Genomic DNA, 18,983 nt, shown 5'->3' on the forward strand with positions numbered 1-18,983 from the left:
GAGTTGTTCCACAAAAGGGATGGATGTGTAGAAAAGCCGACACGTCTGCGTGAATGAAATTCAAAAATGGAAACAAATGTTTGCCCAATGTGTCTTTTGTACATTCTCTGCTTCAAATCAGAGGTGCCATCGAGTATAAAAAGGTGGGTGTGGGGCACAATGTTGGACGAATAGCTCTTTTGCATAAAGACCATTCAAATGTATTGTTTTATGCTGCAAAGCTCAAGGCTAGCTCTCCCTTCTAGTAACATGTATTACCATGCAGGAGCCTTGCTATTGGCCCGCGCATGTGCAGCCCAGAGCTGCTTAAGTGTTACTGTTTGTGACAAATTAGAGATCTGGAAATCCCTCCCCCAACCTGTCACTGCATGAATGATATTAACTTAATACTATGAAAGAGATAAACCAAGAGAGTCGTTCGCTTACGGCCATACCACCTTGAGAACGCCCGATCTCGTCTGATCTCGGAAGCTAAGCAAGGTCGGGCCTGGTTAGTACTTGGATGGGAGACCGCCTGGGAATACCAGGTGCTGTAAGCTTTTCTTTCTGCAGCTTGACAGGGGGCGCTATTTCCCTTGTTATTTATGTTACTAACATGGAAGCTGTAAAGATAAACATCGTTTTCATTTTTTGTTTTTTTATTGTCCCATCCCACACAGGAACAAATGTGATAGTTTAATATGTTGCACACACCATTCTTAATTCCTCAATTCGTGACGAAATGTGACCCAGAAAGTTAAAAACAGTACATAAAATAAAATTGAATAAAAAAGATGTATAGGGACACTGACATGCATACAGATATATTATTATTATTATTATTATTATTATTATTATTATTATTATTATTATTATTATTATTATTATTATTATTATTAATAATAATAATAATAATAATAATAATAATACAGTATTGAACATGCCCCCTGCTGGAAGCTTCTGGGAGAGCTGTCAGTTTGTTGTCCTGTGCGTGAGTGTAGTGCTGCTTGAAAACTCCCGCCCCTCGCTGGATTGAAACTGGACATTTACATAACCTGTGCAGGGAGGTGCTGTTTCCCTGTATTTTACTTCCTGGCTCACATTTCTTAAAGAGTAAAGGTTTCTGCATGGATCACGTGTGTTAGGTTTAATTTCGAGGTTTAAGTTTTGTTTTATAGTTGTATTTAATGATCTTTTGGAATACTGAAGTTATTACAGTAATGATGCTGTGCACAACGGTAGGAGTAGCTGTGTGTGTGTGTGTGTGGTCCTGTTGGATGTGCTTAATCTTGTTCTGTCTAGGAAACAGACATGCTAATTAAGGGTCAAACGAATAATACAGTACTAAGCTACATCTGTAAATCTTAACCAGTCTAATAAACAGATGTTTTCTGCTTATTATGCAAAGGCTGCCCTTCGAATCGGTGATATCATGAGGCAAGTTCAGCATGGAAGAGGGGTTCTTGGTCTCAGTTCAGCTCCTCCTACATGGCACAAGGCAGCCTCAGCTCAACAGAGGAAGCTGGTGGTCAACGAGGTGCAAAAGCAGGAGGAGATGAGGTGTATAAAGGCCATTTCCCAGGCCAAGCAGGGAGAATGGATGAGATGGGAGAGTGTGGAACAACGCAAGATTGGCTGGCAAGACCTATGGACAATGGAACAGAGCAGGATCAGTTTCCTCATCAGGTCAACATATGATGTTCTCCCATCACCACAGAACCTAAACCTCTAGGTAGAAGAGAATCCCTAATGTCCTTTGTGTTCATCACCTGCAACATTAAGGCACATTTTGACAGGATGTAAGGTGACTCTTAGCCAAGGACTGTTTACTTGGCACCATGACCAGGTGCTGCATTGTTTGGCCTTAGCATTGGAAGACAAGCGTAACATGACCAATAAGTTGCCACCAGTTCCATCAAAACATTACACACAAAAGACAACATTCCTCCACCCAGGAGAGCAACCACCAAGAAAAGGTGTTAAAACCAATCCTCGCCCAGGACAACTGGAAGCTGTTGGTCAACGGCTTATTTTTCCACCGACGGCTTAGTGCCTGCTCACTAGTGGGTACTAAACACTTTAGATTGTGAATCTTCTAATGCGCACATTTCATTGAAAATGCCTCACAGATTGTCAAAAATTGAGAAAACCCCAAACTCAAGGGGGCGCTGCAAGAGAACCAAAATTTGCAGACCCTTATTAGACATATTTGGAATCTGACATCCAGATAAAAGAGAGGTTCTTTGCTGAGCTTTCTAGACCATCCAGAACCCTCTCAGCAACCAAACATAGATAGCGTTTTGAAGCCTAACAAAGTAGTCTGTATTTTCCAATCTTTTTTGGGATAACATTTGTATTACAGTATTGATCTTTCTGATATCTGGCACACGTATTCAGAGCATCACTCTGATGTCAGAACACTTTGAATGGTGTTTCTATGCCAAGGGGTTGCTGAATTAGGGTAAAGAAGGTAGAAAACGAGTAGTATTTTGTAAGTGTTTTTTTTCCAGGTTCTATGGGAGGGTCCTTCAGCCAAACCACTGAAGTTACAGGTCAGAGATTCGGTTTGCACAATCTACTGTACACAAGGGTAGTCTGTACCAACTTCCAGCCTGTTAGACCTAAAGATGATAAATTAATAGCCCTCCACAAATGCTGAAAAGGTGTGTGGTCATTATTCTCAATGGATTTCAGCATCTGGTCGATATGGATTAGCAAATATGACCCTCTGTCCTGTTTATTACGTCACTAATAAATCAAAATATTTTAAGAGTGTAAACTGTTGTCCTGGAAACAATGCACGATAGCAGGACTAACTAATAATAATAACAAACCTGGGGGCTTCAAATGGATGTTTGAAACATGCAAGTCTCTGTTCATACAGGCAGCCCTCTCCCTGCAATCACTGCACAATATTATTATTATTATTTATTTATTTCTTAGCAGACGCCCTTATCCAGGGCGACTTACAGTCGTAAACAAAAATACATTTCAAGAATCACAGTACAAGTAATAATATAATTAAGAGCAAGATAAAAAATACAATGACTGGTTCTAGCAAGTACAAGTGTGACAAAATACGATTCAATAACGGAGCAGATAACAGTGTCAGTGATAGTTACATCAGGATATAATTAAATACAAAATACTACAGATTAAATAACACTTGACAGATTACAGTACTCTGAAGTACAGGATTAAATGCAGTAAAATAGGGGCAGATAAGAGCAAGTAAATCGCATTAAGGAAGGTGATAAAGTGTTCAGAGGGAAAAAACAGAGGAGTTCTACAGGTGCTGTCTGAAGAGGTGAGTCTTGAGGAGGCGCCGGAAGGTGGTCAGGGACTGGGCAGTCCTGACATCTGTAGGAAGGTCATTCCACCACTGCAGGGCGAGGGTGGAGAAGGAGCGGGCTCTGGAAGCAGGGGAGCGTAAAGGAGGTAGAGCCAGTCTTCTAGTGCAGGAGGAGCGGAGAGGTCGAGTCGGGGTGTAGGGAGAGATGAGGGTCTGGAGGTAGCTGGGTGCAGTCTGGTCAATATTAGACTTGCATTGTTATGTCTACATGGTAACACAGGCATACTGGTCTCGTATGGGAACTTCCTTCTTCTTATTGTCGTTTCTGCCAAGTTACAAGTGCTGCTACATTTGTAAGCAATCGATGTAAAGTTTCCAGTTGGGTAGCTCTCGCAGGTGAGGTGTGCTTTTAAGGATCTGGCCGGGGGTTTCCTCATTGGGACACTGGGGAGCTCATATTATTTATTTTCTTAGCAGACGCCCTTACCCAGGGCGACTTAGAGTTGTGATTGTATTTTGTAATTTGTGTTTTGTGACTGTATTTTTTATTAATATTGTGTTTAAAATACAGGGATAATCACAAAATATACAGTTTTCTATATGCTTTCACATAAAATATATAATATATCTCATCATGATGGGATTAAAGTCATCAACAAGATATAATGTTGTGTCAATCATTTATTTTCTCATTAATAACACAGTTTTGTGGGAGGTTGATTAATGCATTTAAACACAATGACGTTAATTCAGCACTCTCCATACTGAAAGACGCTGTGATGCATTTCCTAATGCAGCCCGGTATTTCAGTAAGTCAAAAAAATAACTACAAACGGGGGTAGCATACTTGAGACTAGTTTACAAAATGTTTTCACAGCTGTGCAACGGCGTGTGTGCGGCTGATAGAAGATTTGTGTGCGCGTTCACGGGGATCATTCAGAGCAGATTCTGTGCAGACTCTGACCGATTTAGCCAATGGGTGCGTTCACAGAGCTCATTCTTAAAAGATCATTGGTTAAACTGGTCAGAGTCTGCACAGAATCTGCGGTTAATGAACCACGTGAACGCACCCTGTGTGTAACGGGAAGTGTCCCAGAATCCCCTTCTTTTGTAGTACTTTTCATGAGTTATCAAACTACTGCTACACACAATAAATAAATAAATAAATAAATGATTGAAACAAAATAAAGACGTTTGAAAAAAACCGAAATGACCAGTGAATTAAACAGCTATCGGGGATGTTGTTTATTTGAGCATTTTACTGCAGACTCGATGGATAAAGTTTGCTGCTTTATCGTAGAATTATGTACAATCGAGGCATATCGTCAACCGCTGTAATAAAATGTACAAATAAATAACGAAATCTTGTGTATCACTTCGAACTCCTACATGACCAGTTAATGAGATAACACGCAAAACCGTTAGAATTGTGAAAAACAGCGGTATTTTTTTTCCTTAAATAGACGGAATGTGGGAAGGAGTGTTTTTATTATTATTTATTTCTTAGCAGACGCCCTTATCCAGGGCGACTTGCAACTGTTACAAGATATCACATTATTTTTTACATACAATTACCCATTTATACAGTGGGGTATTAACTTGAACAATCTAGGTAAAGTACTGTAATGCACCTCGCTGATTGCCCATTACGACTATCACCGCACACCTGAGTTTTGTTACGGTAAAGCAGTCGGTCGGCAGGTGCCGGCGATCACGATTGGATTGCCTGGACTTTAAAAAGCTCGACACCGGGCGCCTTACTGGGATAGATTGCTCTGTGTGAGCACTGTGATGACGAATCTGTAAGGGGACTGGCTTTAATGAGAAATCAGGGGAGGACTCTTTTAAATTGCTATACTATTGTTGTATTTCTACTTTGTAATCTGGGTGTTTTATTGATCTTAACCACACTTCAATTCCAAACTATTACACTGTAAACACTGCGTGGATCTGCAGGGGGCAGACACGCTCACTCACATCCTTGGTGGAGGTTTATTTTGTGTATTTCAGTTTGCTGTGTTGTATGGTTATTGTCTATTTTGGGTCACTATTAATGATTTGATTTATCTGTTTATAGTTTTCTTTGAGCTGTCTTGTTGTAGTTAATGTATTTTAGCGCTATTTTTTGATTGTAGTGTGATTCATGTTCACTAATGAATTATTGTTTTTGAGTTTTATTTTCTTACTCCACGGGATTTGCAGTGGGCGTGTCTGCCTCCTTGCGTTTCCTATACCGCAGTGAATAATTAATCTAGCTCATTTGGTCTAATTTATTGGTATGGTCTAAGATCGCTAACTGCCCTGTTTTAATTAACTATACTAATAAATTGTTTGCTCTGAGTTGCTGTTCCTTGTGTCTTTGACGTCACTTCATACACTCTCCCTTATTCTATAAATATACCCAACTACCGGATCATCCTGTTAAACAAAGGCGGTGGTATCGGCTCGCTATTGCATATTTAATCCAGTAGCCGTGAACGAGCAGGTTCATTACAGTACCTCGCTCAAGGGTACAGCAGCAGTGTCCCCCACCTGGGATTGAACCCACGACCCTCCGGTCAAGAGTCCAGAGCCCTAACCACTACTCCACACTGCTGCCCGTTTGAGTCTCGCAAATATTCTTTAAATGTGCCTTAAACCTTCCTTATTAACAAATGTTGGTACCGACACGAGCACAGAGCCCACTGTAAGTAAATATTTTCACTTGTAATATTTGCCATGAAAATAAATTACTACAGTCCTCGTGAAAATAAATGAATTTAAGCCCTGAGTATAAGTATTAGCAAGTATCCTTTTAGAGTTATATCACCTTAAAAACAGAAGAGTTTAGCTTTTCGTTGTCCTCTTCGACTCAGTTAACTTCTTAATTAGTTAAAATGGCACTGGCTATTATTTTGCTATTTGCTTAGTTGCTGTCACGTGATAGATGTTATAAGCCAAGCACTTTTACTGACACGTTCCCAGAACACATCTTAAACACTTGAACAGAATTATTACTAACACGTACCTTTCTCTCTTGCATTTTGTAACACAACAGCTATTATCGTTAATTTAGAATTTCAACAAATTCAAATTATCGCAATAACTTGGGCGAGGCTGTTGCTATGACGTTTTTCTAGGCGGAACAATTTTAAAACATAGTACTATTGCAGCTTTTAGCAAGAAAAAAGAGAATGTTTCATTCAACAGCGTTACATTGTCAGACTAGTCGCTGCACTTTCGATGCCCCAAAACAGGAACACTTTCCTTAAGCCCTTTAACTCATCACAGAAACTGCCCTGGGGGGCCCCTGGCGGGCTCGACCGGTGTAGTATCAAATTCAGAGCCCCTGTTTGTTGTGCGCATGCGTGCCTTACTCGTTTAATCAAAGCGCGTTCCCGGCGGTTTGAATGTTCCGCGGATACGCGCAGAACTTGCCATTTATGTTAATCTTCCGTGAACTCCATACACGTTTAATAATTCAGCAAAAAACAAACAAATAAAACACATTACTTTTCAAGTTGAAATGTGATATCTAAATAAACAACACCTATGAACACTGCGTTGCTCATAATGTGACATGCGCACAAAAAAGCAGGGGCACTGAATGACGCCCCTGTTTGAGACTCGTATCAGAATTGAGTAAATGATCGTGTTTTTCATCTTGCTGTGTCCGTGACTCTGCTTATTAATGTCTGACAGGTGAACAGTCTTCCTCCCGGCCAGGAGAATGCAGAAGGGGAGACAGCGCGTTTGATGTGATGTAATGCTTGCAGTTCTGAGCGCTGCCACGGGCGGCGCTTCGGCGCTTTCAGATCCTGTTTGTAACGCAAGTTCTGACAGAGCGATTTCTACACCGAAGTTCTATTAACACTTCGAAGAATATACTTTATTTGTGTGGGTGGTCTAGAAAGCCAGTGTATATCTGTGTTATATATATTTGAGCTAATCCTATTTAAAAGATATTACCAAAAACAAACAAAAACAAAGAAAACTGCATGCATGACACATCGACGTATAAGAAAGGAAGAAAAGTTTTGTAAAGGAATAGCAGATAGATAGCGATGGATACCGGAGCCTCAGCGCCGGATCCGTGTAAGTATTTACTTTTACATTTTCTGTGTAGAGCTTCTGCTGTAATAAAGAGTATGTGTGGCCAAAAAGGGCTTATTCTCAATTAGATTGTGTTTGGTTGTCTAAATATATGAAATGCACAGGATAGCCACGGTTTACTTTCGATTTCTGAACGGCCATTTTAGGGAAAGGTGTTGCTTGTTATTATTTCTATCGTGTTGTTTTATTGAAACTGCGTAATTCATGTATTAGTATTCAGTAAGGTTTACTGTAGCCCCCTACTGCAGACCCCGACTCGAATCACTTCTGAATAACCCTTTAAATCAATTCCAATTCCTTTTATTGCACAGGCTGTATTGAACAAACACACACACGCCTTACATGTGTCTGATGAGGTTATGCATGTTTGCTCAATAAAGCTTATGTGCCGTAAATTGAATTGATTAAAAGGGAATGTGAATTGAAATTGGGAAAGCATTTAAAAAAAAAAAATGTCATTTTGAACGAAACAACGTGAAATATCAACCAATGTGTTAGATTGTTTTTGCAAACTTTATTTTATTTATTTATTTATTTGTTACTTTGTTTAAAAGAAATGAGTGGGAAAGAAACCTTGTTTTTTTGTTTTGTTTTATCTTAGCAAAGGAAAAGTGTGAAGAGGAAATGAAGAAACAGCCAGAGCCTCGACGAAAACGAAGACGAAGAAACAGTAGTGAGGAAGGCCATCCTAACAGTGAGTGAAGAGTAGAATGCAGAGGACAGAGTCGTGGAGGATCACAGAGTACAGAACAGGGGTGCTATTCCATGAATGAGGATACAGACGACATGTTTATGGATATCCTCATCAGTGAAATAGCCACAGCACTGTGTGAAAGTTCATGCAGTATTCTGTTTATATAACTGACATATGCAGCATCCTGTGTGGAAAAGAAAGCATGTTTCAACCTGTACTGTATTTAACAGCTGAGTCCAGAACATCTCCTCAGATTGTCAAGTAAAGTTATTTGATGCTGAACTCTATACATTGTTGTGAAGAGTTCCAACATCCAGTAACCTTTTCTTATTAATATTCATTTTCATTATAGGTGTAACTCTAATGTCACGATACGATACGCATCACGATATGCAGGTCAGGATACGATATGAATCACAATGCATGCAATGGTCCTGATGGGCTACTTGTATGAAGCACAATAGGATCAAATGATCATTTAACAAGTGACTGTTTTATTAGAAGACAAATGAAATGAGACAGGGAGAGTATGTATCCATACCAACTATAAAACACACTCTTCATTCAAGAACCGCTCTGTGAACTACAGTGAGCTGAGCTGTGCTTTGGTCTTGAATCACGATGCACACGATACAGACCTCTATGATGATACGATATCTCATGTAAAGAAAGTGTCCTGATTCATCGATACATGATGAATTGTTACACACCTCGTTTAGATATACATTCTACTCTTAACTAGTTGAATGTATATAAACATGAATCATTAGTTGTGTGTGATTTAAACATTTCCTTTTTTGTGTAGTGTCTGGATGTGAAGCGAGTGCAGAAGAGGAAACAGGAGAGACAGAGGAACAAGAACCAGGTAAGTAGATTGTTATTTTCTTTATATTTTTGTCTTTTGTTTATACCAGGGACGCACATTGGTTAAATCCACAGTTTACAGCCACGATAGGTATGTGGTCATTGTTTTAAAACAAAAGCCTCATTTTAATGTCCATGTAGGCTCAAGCAAGGCTGTATTGTTTATGGGATGGGACTTGCAGCATCACATCCACATATCTGGATGTATAGCTGAAACAGCGCCCCCTGCTGGTCAGGGGCCTTTATGATTCCAGGCAGAGACTTCCTTCCTCGCCTCCAGGATTCAGTAACTTAGTAACTCTGAGTTAAAAGAGGCGACTCGCTTGAGAGTGTGAAAGGAGCTTCATCTTCAGTCCTGCATTACAGTGGTGAGGGGACATTCAAACTGGGCAATTCAGATCAGGGAAAAGAAACAGGAGTAAAGTTGATCAAAGTAAATAAATACAGTTTCAACAGATGACTTGTAAAATGCAAAACATTTCTGTTTATTGATATCAATAAATATCAATACGTCACTCAATTAACTTTAAACAAAGTGCCTCATTCACTACACGGCAGTGTTTTGGACATTATACAGTGATAAAGGAAGATCACTTCACGCAGTTTCATACAGTGATAAAGGAAGATCACTTCACACAGTTTCATACAGTGATAAAGGAAGATCACTTCACGCAGTTTCATACAGTGATAAAGGAAGATCACTTCACGCAGTTTCATACAGTGATAAAGGAAGATCACTTCACGCAGTTTCATACAGTGATAAAGGAAGATCACTTCACGCAGTTTCATACAGTGATAAAGGAAGATCACTTCACACAGTTTTATACAGTGATAAAGGAAGATCACTTCACGCAGTTTCATACAGTGATAAAGGAAGATCACTTCACGCAGTTTCATACAGTGATAAAGGAAGATCGCTTCACACAGTTTCATGCAGTGATAAAGGAAGATCACTTCACGCAGTTTCATACAGTGATAAAGGAAGATCACTTCACGCTGTTTCATACAGTGATAAACACCTTATTCACTAAACTCAATAGATGCAATAATACAGTGGAGTAACCTACTAATCAGCACACTCCTTGTAACACACCGTGTGTACCAGGCTTTCCCAATCCTGGTCCTGTATGTGTGTTGAGGACGTGTTGTGTGTGTGTGTGTGCTTGTATGTGTGTTGAGGGTGTGTGTGTAACCTCCTAATCAGCACACACCTTGTAACACAGCGTGTGTACCAGGCTTTCCCAATCCTGGACCTGTATGTGTGTTGAGGGTGTGTGTGTAACCTCCTAATCAGCACACACCTTGTAACACAGCGTGTGTACCAGGCTTTCCCAATCCTGGTCCTGTATGTGTGTTGAGGGTGTGTGTGTAACCTCCTAATCAGCACACACCTTGTAACACAGCGTGTGTACCAGGCTTTCCCAATCCTGGTCCTGTATGTGTGTTGAGGGTGTGTGTGTAACCTCCTAATCAGCACACACCTTGTAACACAGCGTGTGTACCAGGCTTTCCCAATCCTGGTCCTGTATGTGTGTTGAGGGTGTGTGTGTAACCTCCTAATCAGCACACACCTTGTAACACAGCGTGTGTACCAGGCTTTCCCAATCCTGGTCCTGTATGTGTGTTGAGGGTGTGTGTGTAACCTCCTAATCAGCACACACCTTGTAACACAGCGTGTGTACCAGGCTTTCCCAATCCTGGTCCTGTATGTGTGTTGAGGATGTGTTGTGTGTGTGTGCTGCAGATGTGTCGTGTGTGTGTGTGCTTGTATGTGTGTTGTGGATGTGTCTGGGTGTGCGTGTGTGCTTGTATGTGTGTTGCGGATGTGTTGTGTGTGCTTGTGTGTTGTGGATGTGTCGTGTGTGTGCTTGTATGTGAGTTGCGGATGTGTGTGTGCTTGTATGTGTGTTGTGGATGTGTCTGGGTGTGTGTGTTCTTGTATGTGTGTTGTGGATGTGTCGGGGGTGTGTGTGTTCTTGTATGTGTGTTGTGGATGTGTCTGGGTGTGTGTGTATGCTTGTATGTGTGTTGTGGATGGTGTCTGGGTGTGTGTGCTTGGATGTGTAGTGTGTGTGTGGTCTTGTATGTGTGTTGCGGATGTGTGTGTGCTTGTATGTGTTGTGGATGTGTGTGTGCTTGTATGTGTGTTGTGGATGGTGTCTGGGTGTGTGTGCTTGGATGTGTAGTGTGTGTGTGGTCTTGTATGTGTGTTGCGGATGTGTGTGTGCTTGTATGTGTTGTGGATGTGTGTGTTCTTGTATGTGTGTTGTGGATGTGTGGGGTGTGTGTGCTTGTATGTGTTGTGGATGTGTCTGGGTGTTTGTGTGTTCTTGTATGTGTGTTGTGGATGTGTCTGGGTGTGTGTGTGTGTGTTCTTGTATGTGTGTTGTGGATGTGTCTTGTTTCGTGATCGGCACTGGTAGTGAGCTGCTCTATTTATGGTGTGATTTAGTTGAAATCGCCGGGTTCCCAAACGCGGTTCTGTTAACACACCTTGAGACATTCAGTAAAGGTACCGCGCTTAAGTGAATATGGTTAGTATAACAAACACCTCCCCCGCGGTCTAAGGGGAAACAATTTAAATACATGTCCATGCATTAACATTATTCATTGTATTGAAATGACTCTCACGCGGTACCTTGCATGCACGAGGTCGCTAGGTTTGATCCCAGATCATTCTCAGAGGTCCTCCTGATTTTTTTACAGGTTATGTTAGAATTGATGCAGCTTTTCCAGGGTATTCGCCTCAAAACAGCAGCCTTCTCAATAAACCATAATATAATATTCAGATTAGTACGATCTGTCCTGAGAAAATACAAAACATAATTGTCAACTCTTAAACAATTGATGCTTTTATTAACAGTGCATTTTAAGATATGTATGGAAATGCATATCACTCAAGGGATGAAATGGTTATTATTGCCTTTGGAAAAGAAGGTACAATGAAATTAGCTATTTACACCATGTTTATTGTTTACAAATCATGCATAAAAGTGCCTTCTGTGGCCACAACATCGCATTTCATTTTGAATTTACCAGCTTTCCTTGATGAAAATTAATCCACGTCTGGGAGGTTTCTAGACGTCCTCTGCTTTTGAGCCACTCTGAGGACGCCTGGTTTTTAGTCCCGTGTGAATCACGCTTTAGAGAGGAGTTGCTGGGGGCTGCTGTGGCCGCACAAAATCACACTGATGCCCCATTTGAGAAACGTTGGTCTAAAACATCAAAGTATCGACACGTATACTATACTAATAAAATCAGAGAACATTATTGCAAAACAAAGCACTGTAATACGGTATTTGACAATTTCCAAAATACAATTCCACAAAGCTCCCGTGCGTTCTCACTCTGCCACAGTAATCAGACAGGTTTTCTTTTTATTTATTTATTTATTTATTTATTTTTTGTGCTGCGTGGGTTAACCCGAGACACAAACAACATCATGAAAGCCATCACAAACTGGCTTTGGGGTGCGGCAAAAAATCTTGTTTCAGCTTTTTAACAGAACTGTAATGATATGAATCTCTTGCTTCATTGTATTTAACATGGTTACACTGGGCAGTTAAGTGACAGCATGTCTCCTTGTCTCATTGCAGCAAGAATAGCAGAAGCAAATATTCTGGTAGCGCATGACCAGTTTAGCTGTTCAGTGTGTCTGGAGATACTAAAGGACCCAGTCGCTATTCCATGTGGACACAGTTACTGTATGCGGTGTATTAAGAACTGCTGGGATCAGACTGATCATACAGGTGTCTACAGCTGCCCCCAGTGCAGAAAGACCTTTACTCCAAGGCCTGATCTGTGCAGAAACACCGTGCTGGCTGAAGTTGTGGAGAAATTAAAGAAGACAGGACTCAATCCTCCTCCTGCTCAAAGTTATGCTGGACCTGGAGATGTGCCGTGTGATGTCTGCACTGGGAGAAAGTTCAAAGCTGTGAAATCCTGTTTGACGTGCCTGGCCTCTTACTGTGAAACACAAGTCAAGCCACACTATGAGGGGGCTGCTTTCAAGAGGCACAAGCTGATCAATGCAATTGGAGATCTGGAGCAGAAGCTTTGTGCTGAACACCAGAAGGTTTTGGAGGTCTTCTGTAGAACCGATCAGACATGTATTTGCTTGTTGTGTACAGATGAGGATCACAAGAGCCATGATACAGTCTCAGCTGAGAAAGAAAGGAGTGTGAAACAGGTAAGGGTTTGAACCATTTCCTTGTAGCTATCCTAGAAGATAAGAATTCCCAGGGATATTTAACATGTCTGTTTACTAGGTTATACAGTTTCACATCAGATCAGATTTTAATTGTATATTAAGAGCTATTTAAAGAGCCCTAGTTTTTTAATTGCTCTTTCTAAACTATGATGTACTACAATGTATTTCAGGGTGTAACAGGGGTGTTGTTATGGGTGTGGATATCGCTGATTGACAGGAGAGACACAGGAGGTTTTCTTTGATACAAAAACACAAAACATTCAAAATAAAACACTGCTCGAAAACAGCTAGAAAATAAAAGATGACCAAACAAGAAAGGAGGTCCCGCTCCAGGAACAGTCTCCCTGACACCTCCTCTCTAGACATGGGTGGGATTAAAATCCTGGATTTGAATATGCCCTGCCATATCTAGCACACACTTGATTATCAAAAACATTATTTACAATGAAACAAAAACACACTGTTTACACGTGCAGGACCTCAGCCCTGCCTCACAGGGTAAGAAGGATTTGTTCAGCTGTTTTGTGGTGCATTGGAATTTGTAGTGTAAAATTAGCATGATTTATATTCCTAGTGTTTTTAATATGTATCTTGCAACTTAATAAAATCATAGATCAGTTTCATTGTTTACGATATTATAGTTTAATTAGTTAAACTTTTTTAAAATGACATTCCCAGAAAAGTCAATCACCTAATTTAAAAAAGCAAAAAGAACAAGATTAATATGATATAAAATATACAAGATTAATATGATATGGAGTAGTGTTTAGGGCTCTGGACTCTTCACCGGAGGGTCGTGGGTTCAATCCCAGGTGGGGGACACTGCTGCTGTATCCTTGAGCAAGGTACTTTACCTAGATTGCTCCAGTAAAAACCCAATTGTATAAATGGGGAATTGTATGTAAAAAATAAAGTGATATCTTGTAACAATTGTAAGTCACCCTGGATAAGGGCATCTCCTATGATATAAATTAATAATATTAATAATATACAAGATTAATATGATATTCAATATACAAGATTAATATGATGTACAAAATACAATATTTACATGATATACAATATAAATCGGGCAGAAAAAATAGCTTAATTTGGTGCGTTAAAACACATTTTTACATGATTAAAACAGATATGTTTAAGTTAGTTTAAAACGAAATGTAATAACCTATTTAGGATTTTGTTTGTTAAAATCTACAATTTCTTTTGCTCACCCTACTAGTCCCCTCTTTCCTTTGCTCTCTTCCACAGTGAAGTCCTTCTGCTCACGGGCTCATTCTTCTGGGGATTTTGTGTATTTAGGCATTTTTTACACTGATTTCATTGTTTTGTTTCAGTGCTGTTTTATCTGTGCTTATCGATTAAAAACAGAAATCAGAAGCACTAAATATCCATTAAAGAGAAAGCTGCTTCAGTTTCCTAGGTGCTTGACAAAACAAACATGTAACACATGCTAGATCAGCCATCATTCACTGTTACTAGTATGAAACAGTACCATCTAGTGGACAGCTACTGTGGATCAAGTGTCCTTTTGTATTGCTGGCAGCTGTGCACTAGATGGTGCTGTATCTTACTACTATACACACATGTTGTCTGAAACTGCTGCCTTTGTCCAAGTTTAAACCACCTCCAAGGAAGTTTTCAATTTAATTCAGCTATCACATTTAAACATGGATTAAAATGAGTGGTGCAATTTCATTATATTTAATCTTTTTAAATGTTTAACCTTGGATTAATTTTAAACAAGGATTACATATAAATCCTGGTTTAAAGTTTTGTGCAACATGATTCAAATATAATCCTTGATTTAATCTGGGTTAGTGGTTAATCCACGCTGGTGCATTCGACCCTTAGGGTATCTGTGTGCATAATGTGTGTATCGTTACACAGAGAATTGTGAGGGTCTGGAACCAACTCCCCAGTAATGTTGTTGAAGCTGACACCCTGGGATCCTTCAAGAAGCTGCTTGATGAGATTCTGGGATCAATAAACTACTAACAACCAAACGAGCAAGATGGGCTGAATGGCCTCCTCTCGTTTGTAAACTTTCTTATGTTCTTATGTTCTTATGTTAATCTAACTTCATATAAAGGGGGGAGAGGTGTGAAAACACAGCCTGCTCTGAAATAGTCTGTATTGAGTGTGACAGGATATCACTCAATGCCCTGTCAGAAATGTCACTGTGTCACTGTGTTTCTACACAGAAGCAGCTGGAAGAGACACAGACAGAAATACAACAGAGAATCCAGGAGAGACTGAAAGAAATTGATGAGCTGAAACAGGCTGTGGAGTCACTGAAAGTGGGTATTGACAAGAGGGTGTTATTATTATTATTATTATTATTATTATTATTATTATTATTATTATTATTATTATTAACAGATGGACTGGAACACATCTACAGAAGTTTACTGTCTATGCCTGATGTGTTTTTGATATCAATTCTGCATAGAAATAAAGGAAAGTGAGAAGATCTTTACTGAGCTGATCCGATCCATTGAGAAGATCTACACTGAGGTTATCGAGCTGATTGGAGCTAACGAGAAGGCTGCAGTGAATCAGGCTGAAGGACGCATGAAGAAACTGGAGCAGGAGATTGCTGAGCTAAGGAGGAGAAACGCTGAGCTGAAACAGCTTTCAGAGACAGAGGATCACATCAATTTTCTACAGGTAACATCACTGCTTGTTAGAAAATCTCAAGTCCATAACTGGGACGGTTTCAGACAGACCTCTCCAATTGAATGAATCCTTGCTTTTCCCCAGGAATGTTTTGGACCCCATTCTGTTTCACTGAAAACTCCTTTTCTCCACTTTCCTGTTGTAGAATTTCCAGTCTCTCTGTGCCCCTCCTGAAGCTGGAGACTTACCCAGCGTTACTGTCAATACAGACATCTCTTTTTGGGCTGTGAGGAAAGCTGTATTTGAACTTAAAGACCATATTGAGAACTTCTGCAAGGGGGAATTAGTCAAAATTACCACAACAGGTTGGTGTGAAATAGATTCCTTTGGTAGAGATTTCTCATATAGACCATGGCTTGAGGAGGGACAGGACTTGCAAGACATTAATAAAGACCTCTTGCAGATTTATGGCTATATGAATATTGCAGCAGGGAGGAGGGAGGATGGAGGAGGGAGGAGACAGCAGGGAGGAGTGGGAGGCAGCAGGTAGGAGGGAGCAGGGAGGAGGAAGGAAGGAGGCAGCAGGGAAGAATGAGCAGGGAGTATGGTAAATGGAGGAGGGAGCAGGGAGCATGAAGGAGAGAGCATGGACGAAGGTGCAGGGAGGAGGAAGCATGGAGGAGGGAGCAGGGAAGGAGGGAGCATGGAGGAGGGAGGAGGCAACAGGGAGGAGAAAACATGGAAGAATGAGCAGGAAGGAGGGAGCAGGGAATACAGAGCAGGGTCTGATGAAGCAGGGAGGAGGGAGTGATGTGAGGATGGAGCAGACAATGACTGCTGCATGTTTGATGCACAAGGCTGTCCTAATATGGACACCGTACTGTTGGGTAAAGATATATGATGGAGAGGAAGGAACACAAGACTCCAGTGCAGTGGCAGACGTGTTCACATTGACTTTGGCTGCTGCACCTATACGGAAGGAATACATATTCATTGTAATCGTGAACATCTTGAAGTATGGATTTTTACATCCTGAAATTCCGTGAATAAGCCTTGTTTCTTTTCAGATTGCTGTTTGGAGTCTTGTGTGTGTTGTGTATTAATCCACATGTTTCAATTCTATTTCTCTCTCTCTTTTTTCTGCCCAGTGAATGAAGTTGCAGTTTACAGTCTGCAGGCTCCAGAGCCAAGGAACAGAGCTGAGTTTTTAAAATGTAAGTCTGTTTTCACTGAAACATTTGATTGAAAGATGTGTCACTCCATTGTGAGACGAGCTAACACTACAGAACAGGGAGGGGTGGAGCTTGAGGGCAGCAATTATTATTATTTATTAGTAATTGTGAAGCCATTAATCTGCACTCCTCTCCAACAAGTATTGGTTCAGATGAATACATGCAGAATGACTGGGGGAGGGGCATTTGTTGCCTGTTTTTCCACTCAGACCTTTCTCTCCCTAAATATCTTGGTATCCCTGAATAGATAATCATCCCATCTTTTAATCCATGTACAATGCATGTGAAACCAGTTGTGGGGTAAAATGAACAGCTATCCCTCCCAGTCATCCTGTGCTGGTAGTAAATGTATATTGCAGTATCACTGCACTTGTGGGATGGATTGCTCATTAAAATATTAGACAGATATTTGAAGAGTGGATGATATTCGATTGAAGATATTTAGTAAGCAAGGGGTCTGAGTGGGGAAAATGGCAACACATACCCTGTAGGAACATTAAGTGAACTGTAATTGTATGCAGAGCTGCATTTGATTGGTTCCAATTGAAGAAGTTTGATAAGATTGAGGAATTATAATGAACAAAACAATCAAACAGCAAGAGGGTTTAAAGGGTTCATAAGGTCCTTTGTATTTTATTGTGTTGCATGTTCCCATGTGTTGCTACAACTGTTCACGTGAGATGTGTGTATTGTTTTAATTATTTTTATTTTTTTTACATTTTGACCCCTTTTTTATACTTATAGATAGCTTCACATGTAACTGCATGGGCCTCTCAGAACTACATTTCCCATCACCCTCCTGCTCACATATGTAATTGAGATGGAATTACCAGTGAGCAGGAGGATGATGGGAAATGTAGTTCTGAGAGGTCCATGCCAGTCCGTGGGAAGCCATCTTGAGGCAGGGAATGCAATTTAAAAGTTTAAAAAAGTGGTCAAAATGTATTAAAAAAAATAATTTAAACAACACACACACCTTCCATAAACAGGATGTGAGGATGCAGCAGACAATGACTGTTGATTTTCTCAGTGATTTGACTTTTCTAACCGTCTCTCCTCTACCCGTCCTCTTCTCTTCAATCAGATTCCTGTCAGCTCACACTGGACCCCAACACAGCGAATAGAAACCTCTGTCTGTCTGAAGGGAACAGAAAGGTGACATGGAGGAGAGAGACCCAGAGATATCCTGATGATCACCCAGAGAGATGTGACTACTGGGAACAAGTGCTTTGCAGAGAGGGTTTATCTGGGACTCGCTGTTACTGGGAGATTGAGTGGAGTGGGGGAGGGGCTGATATAGGAGTCACATATAAAGGAATCAGCAGGAAAGGAGTGGATCGTTCCTGTCTCCTTGGATGCAATGACAAGTCCTGGAGTTTGGAATGCTCTGATTCCAGTTACTCTGCCTGGCACAATAACAATGAAACTGCAATAACTGCCCCCCACTCCCCCAGAATAGGAGTGTATCTGGACTTTAATGCCGGCACACTGTCCTTTTATGGTGTCTCTGACACAATGACCCTCCTGCACAGATTCCAAACCACATTCACTGAGCCGCTCTATCCTGGGTTTTGGCTTCGTTATGAGTCCCCTGTAACAATCTGCCAGCTGAACTAGACTGTTTTGTGTTGTAAGAAACCCTTTGTATTGAACTCCCTGTCTGTCCTCTCCACTCCTCGGGTGAAGGGAATGTTCAATCTGACACAACTTTGGATGAAAGTTAGGGGGTAAAACGGCGCCACCTGCAGAGCGAAACGAGGTGAATTATTTGTTTTTAGCAACGAATGGATTTCATATGAAGTAACTGTATTTAATTTATTTTTTAAGAATTGTTATGTTTTATATATATTTTAAAAAATGGCATCCAATAGTCAGTGCTGTAACAGTTTTTAAAAAAGTGAACTTAAGTTTGCTTTATTGTGTGTGTGTTTTTGTTTTTTGATTTCCTTAAAATGTTTAATATTTCAGATTTTAGTAATGTGATTTAATAAAAAAAATTAACGT

General features: G+C 40.4%; 1 protein-coding gene and 1 non-coding gene across 2 annotated transcripts; both read left to right on the forward strand.

The window, feature by feature from the left end:
- The first annotated feature begins 420 nt into the window (after positions 1-420).
- LOC131723231 (5S ribosomal RNA) lies at positions 421-539 on the forward strand. Its single transcript, XR_009320183.1, has one exon. It is a non-coding gene; the product is annotated as a 5S ribosomal RNA (ribosomal RNA).
- Positions 540-6,725: 6,186 nt separating this feature from the next.
- On the forward strand, positions 6,726-18,983 carry LOC117433060 (tripartite motif-containing protein 16-like). The gene is made up of 9 exons (XM_059016583.1): positions 6,726-7,345; positions 7,965-8,057; positions 8,863-8,922; positions 12,518-13,110; positions 15,333-15,432; positions 15,581-15,798; positions 15,953-16,112; positions 16,896-16,961; positions 18,064-18,983. Exons 1-9 carry the CDS (start codon positions 7,315-7,317, stop codon positions 18,594-18,596), a joined length of 1,854 nt encoding a protein of 617 aa, XP_058872566.1. The 5' UTR covers positions 6,726-7,314; the 3' UTR covers positions 18,597-18,983.

Source organism: Acipenser ruthenus, chromosome 53, assembly GCF_902713425.1.
Source record: "Acipenser ruthenus chromosome 53, fAciRut3.2 maternal haplotype, whole genome shotgun sequence".
In the NCBI taxonomy this organism is placed as follows: domain Eukaryota; kingdom Metazoa; phylum Chordata; class Actinopteri; order Acipenseriformes; family Acipenseridae; genus Acipenser; species Acipenser ruthenus.

Bases quoted from the DNA above. Each gene is read 5' to 3' on its own strand.
- LOC117433060 (XM_059016583.1), top strand. From the start codon at position 7,315: ATGGATACCGGAGCCTCAGCGCCGGATCCGT. The intron at 7,346-7,964 runs GTAAGTATTTAC...GTTTTATCTTAG, and splicing joins AGCCTCAGCGCCGGATCCGT to CAAAGGAAAAGTGTGAAGAG. The intron at 8,923-12,517 runs GTAAGTAGATTG...GTCTCATTGCAG, and splicing joins GACAGAGGAACAAGAACCAG to CAAGAATAGCAGAAGCAAAT.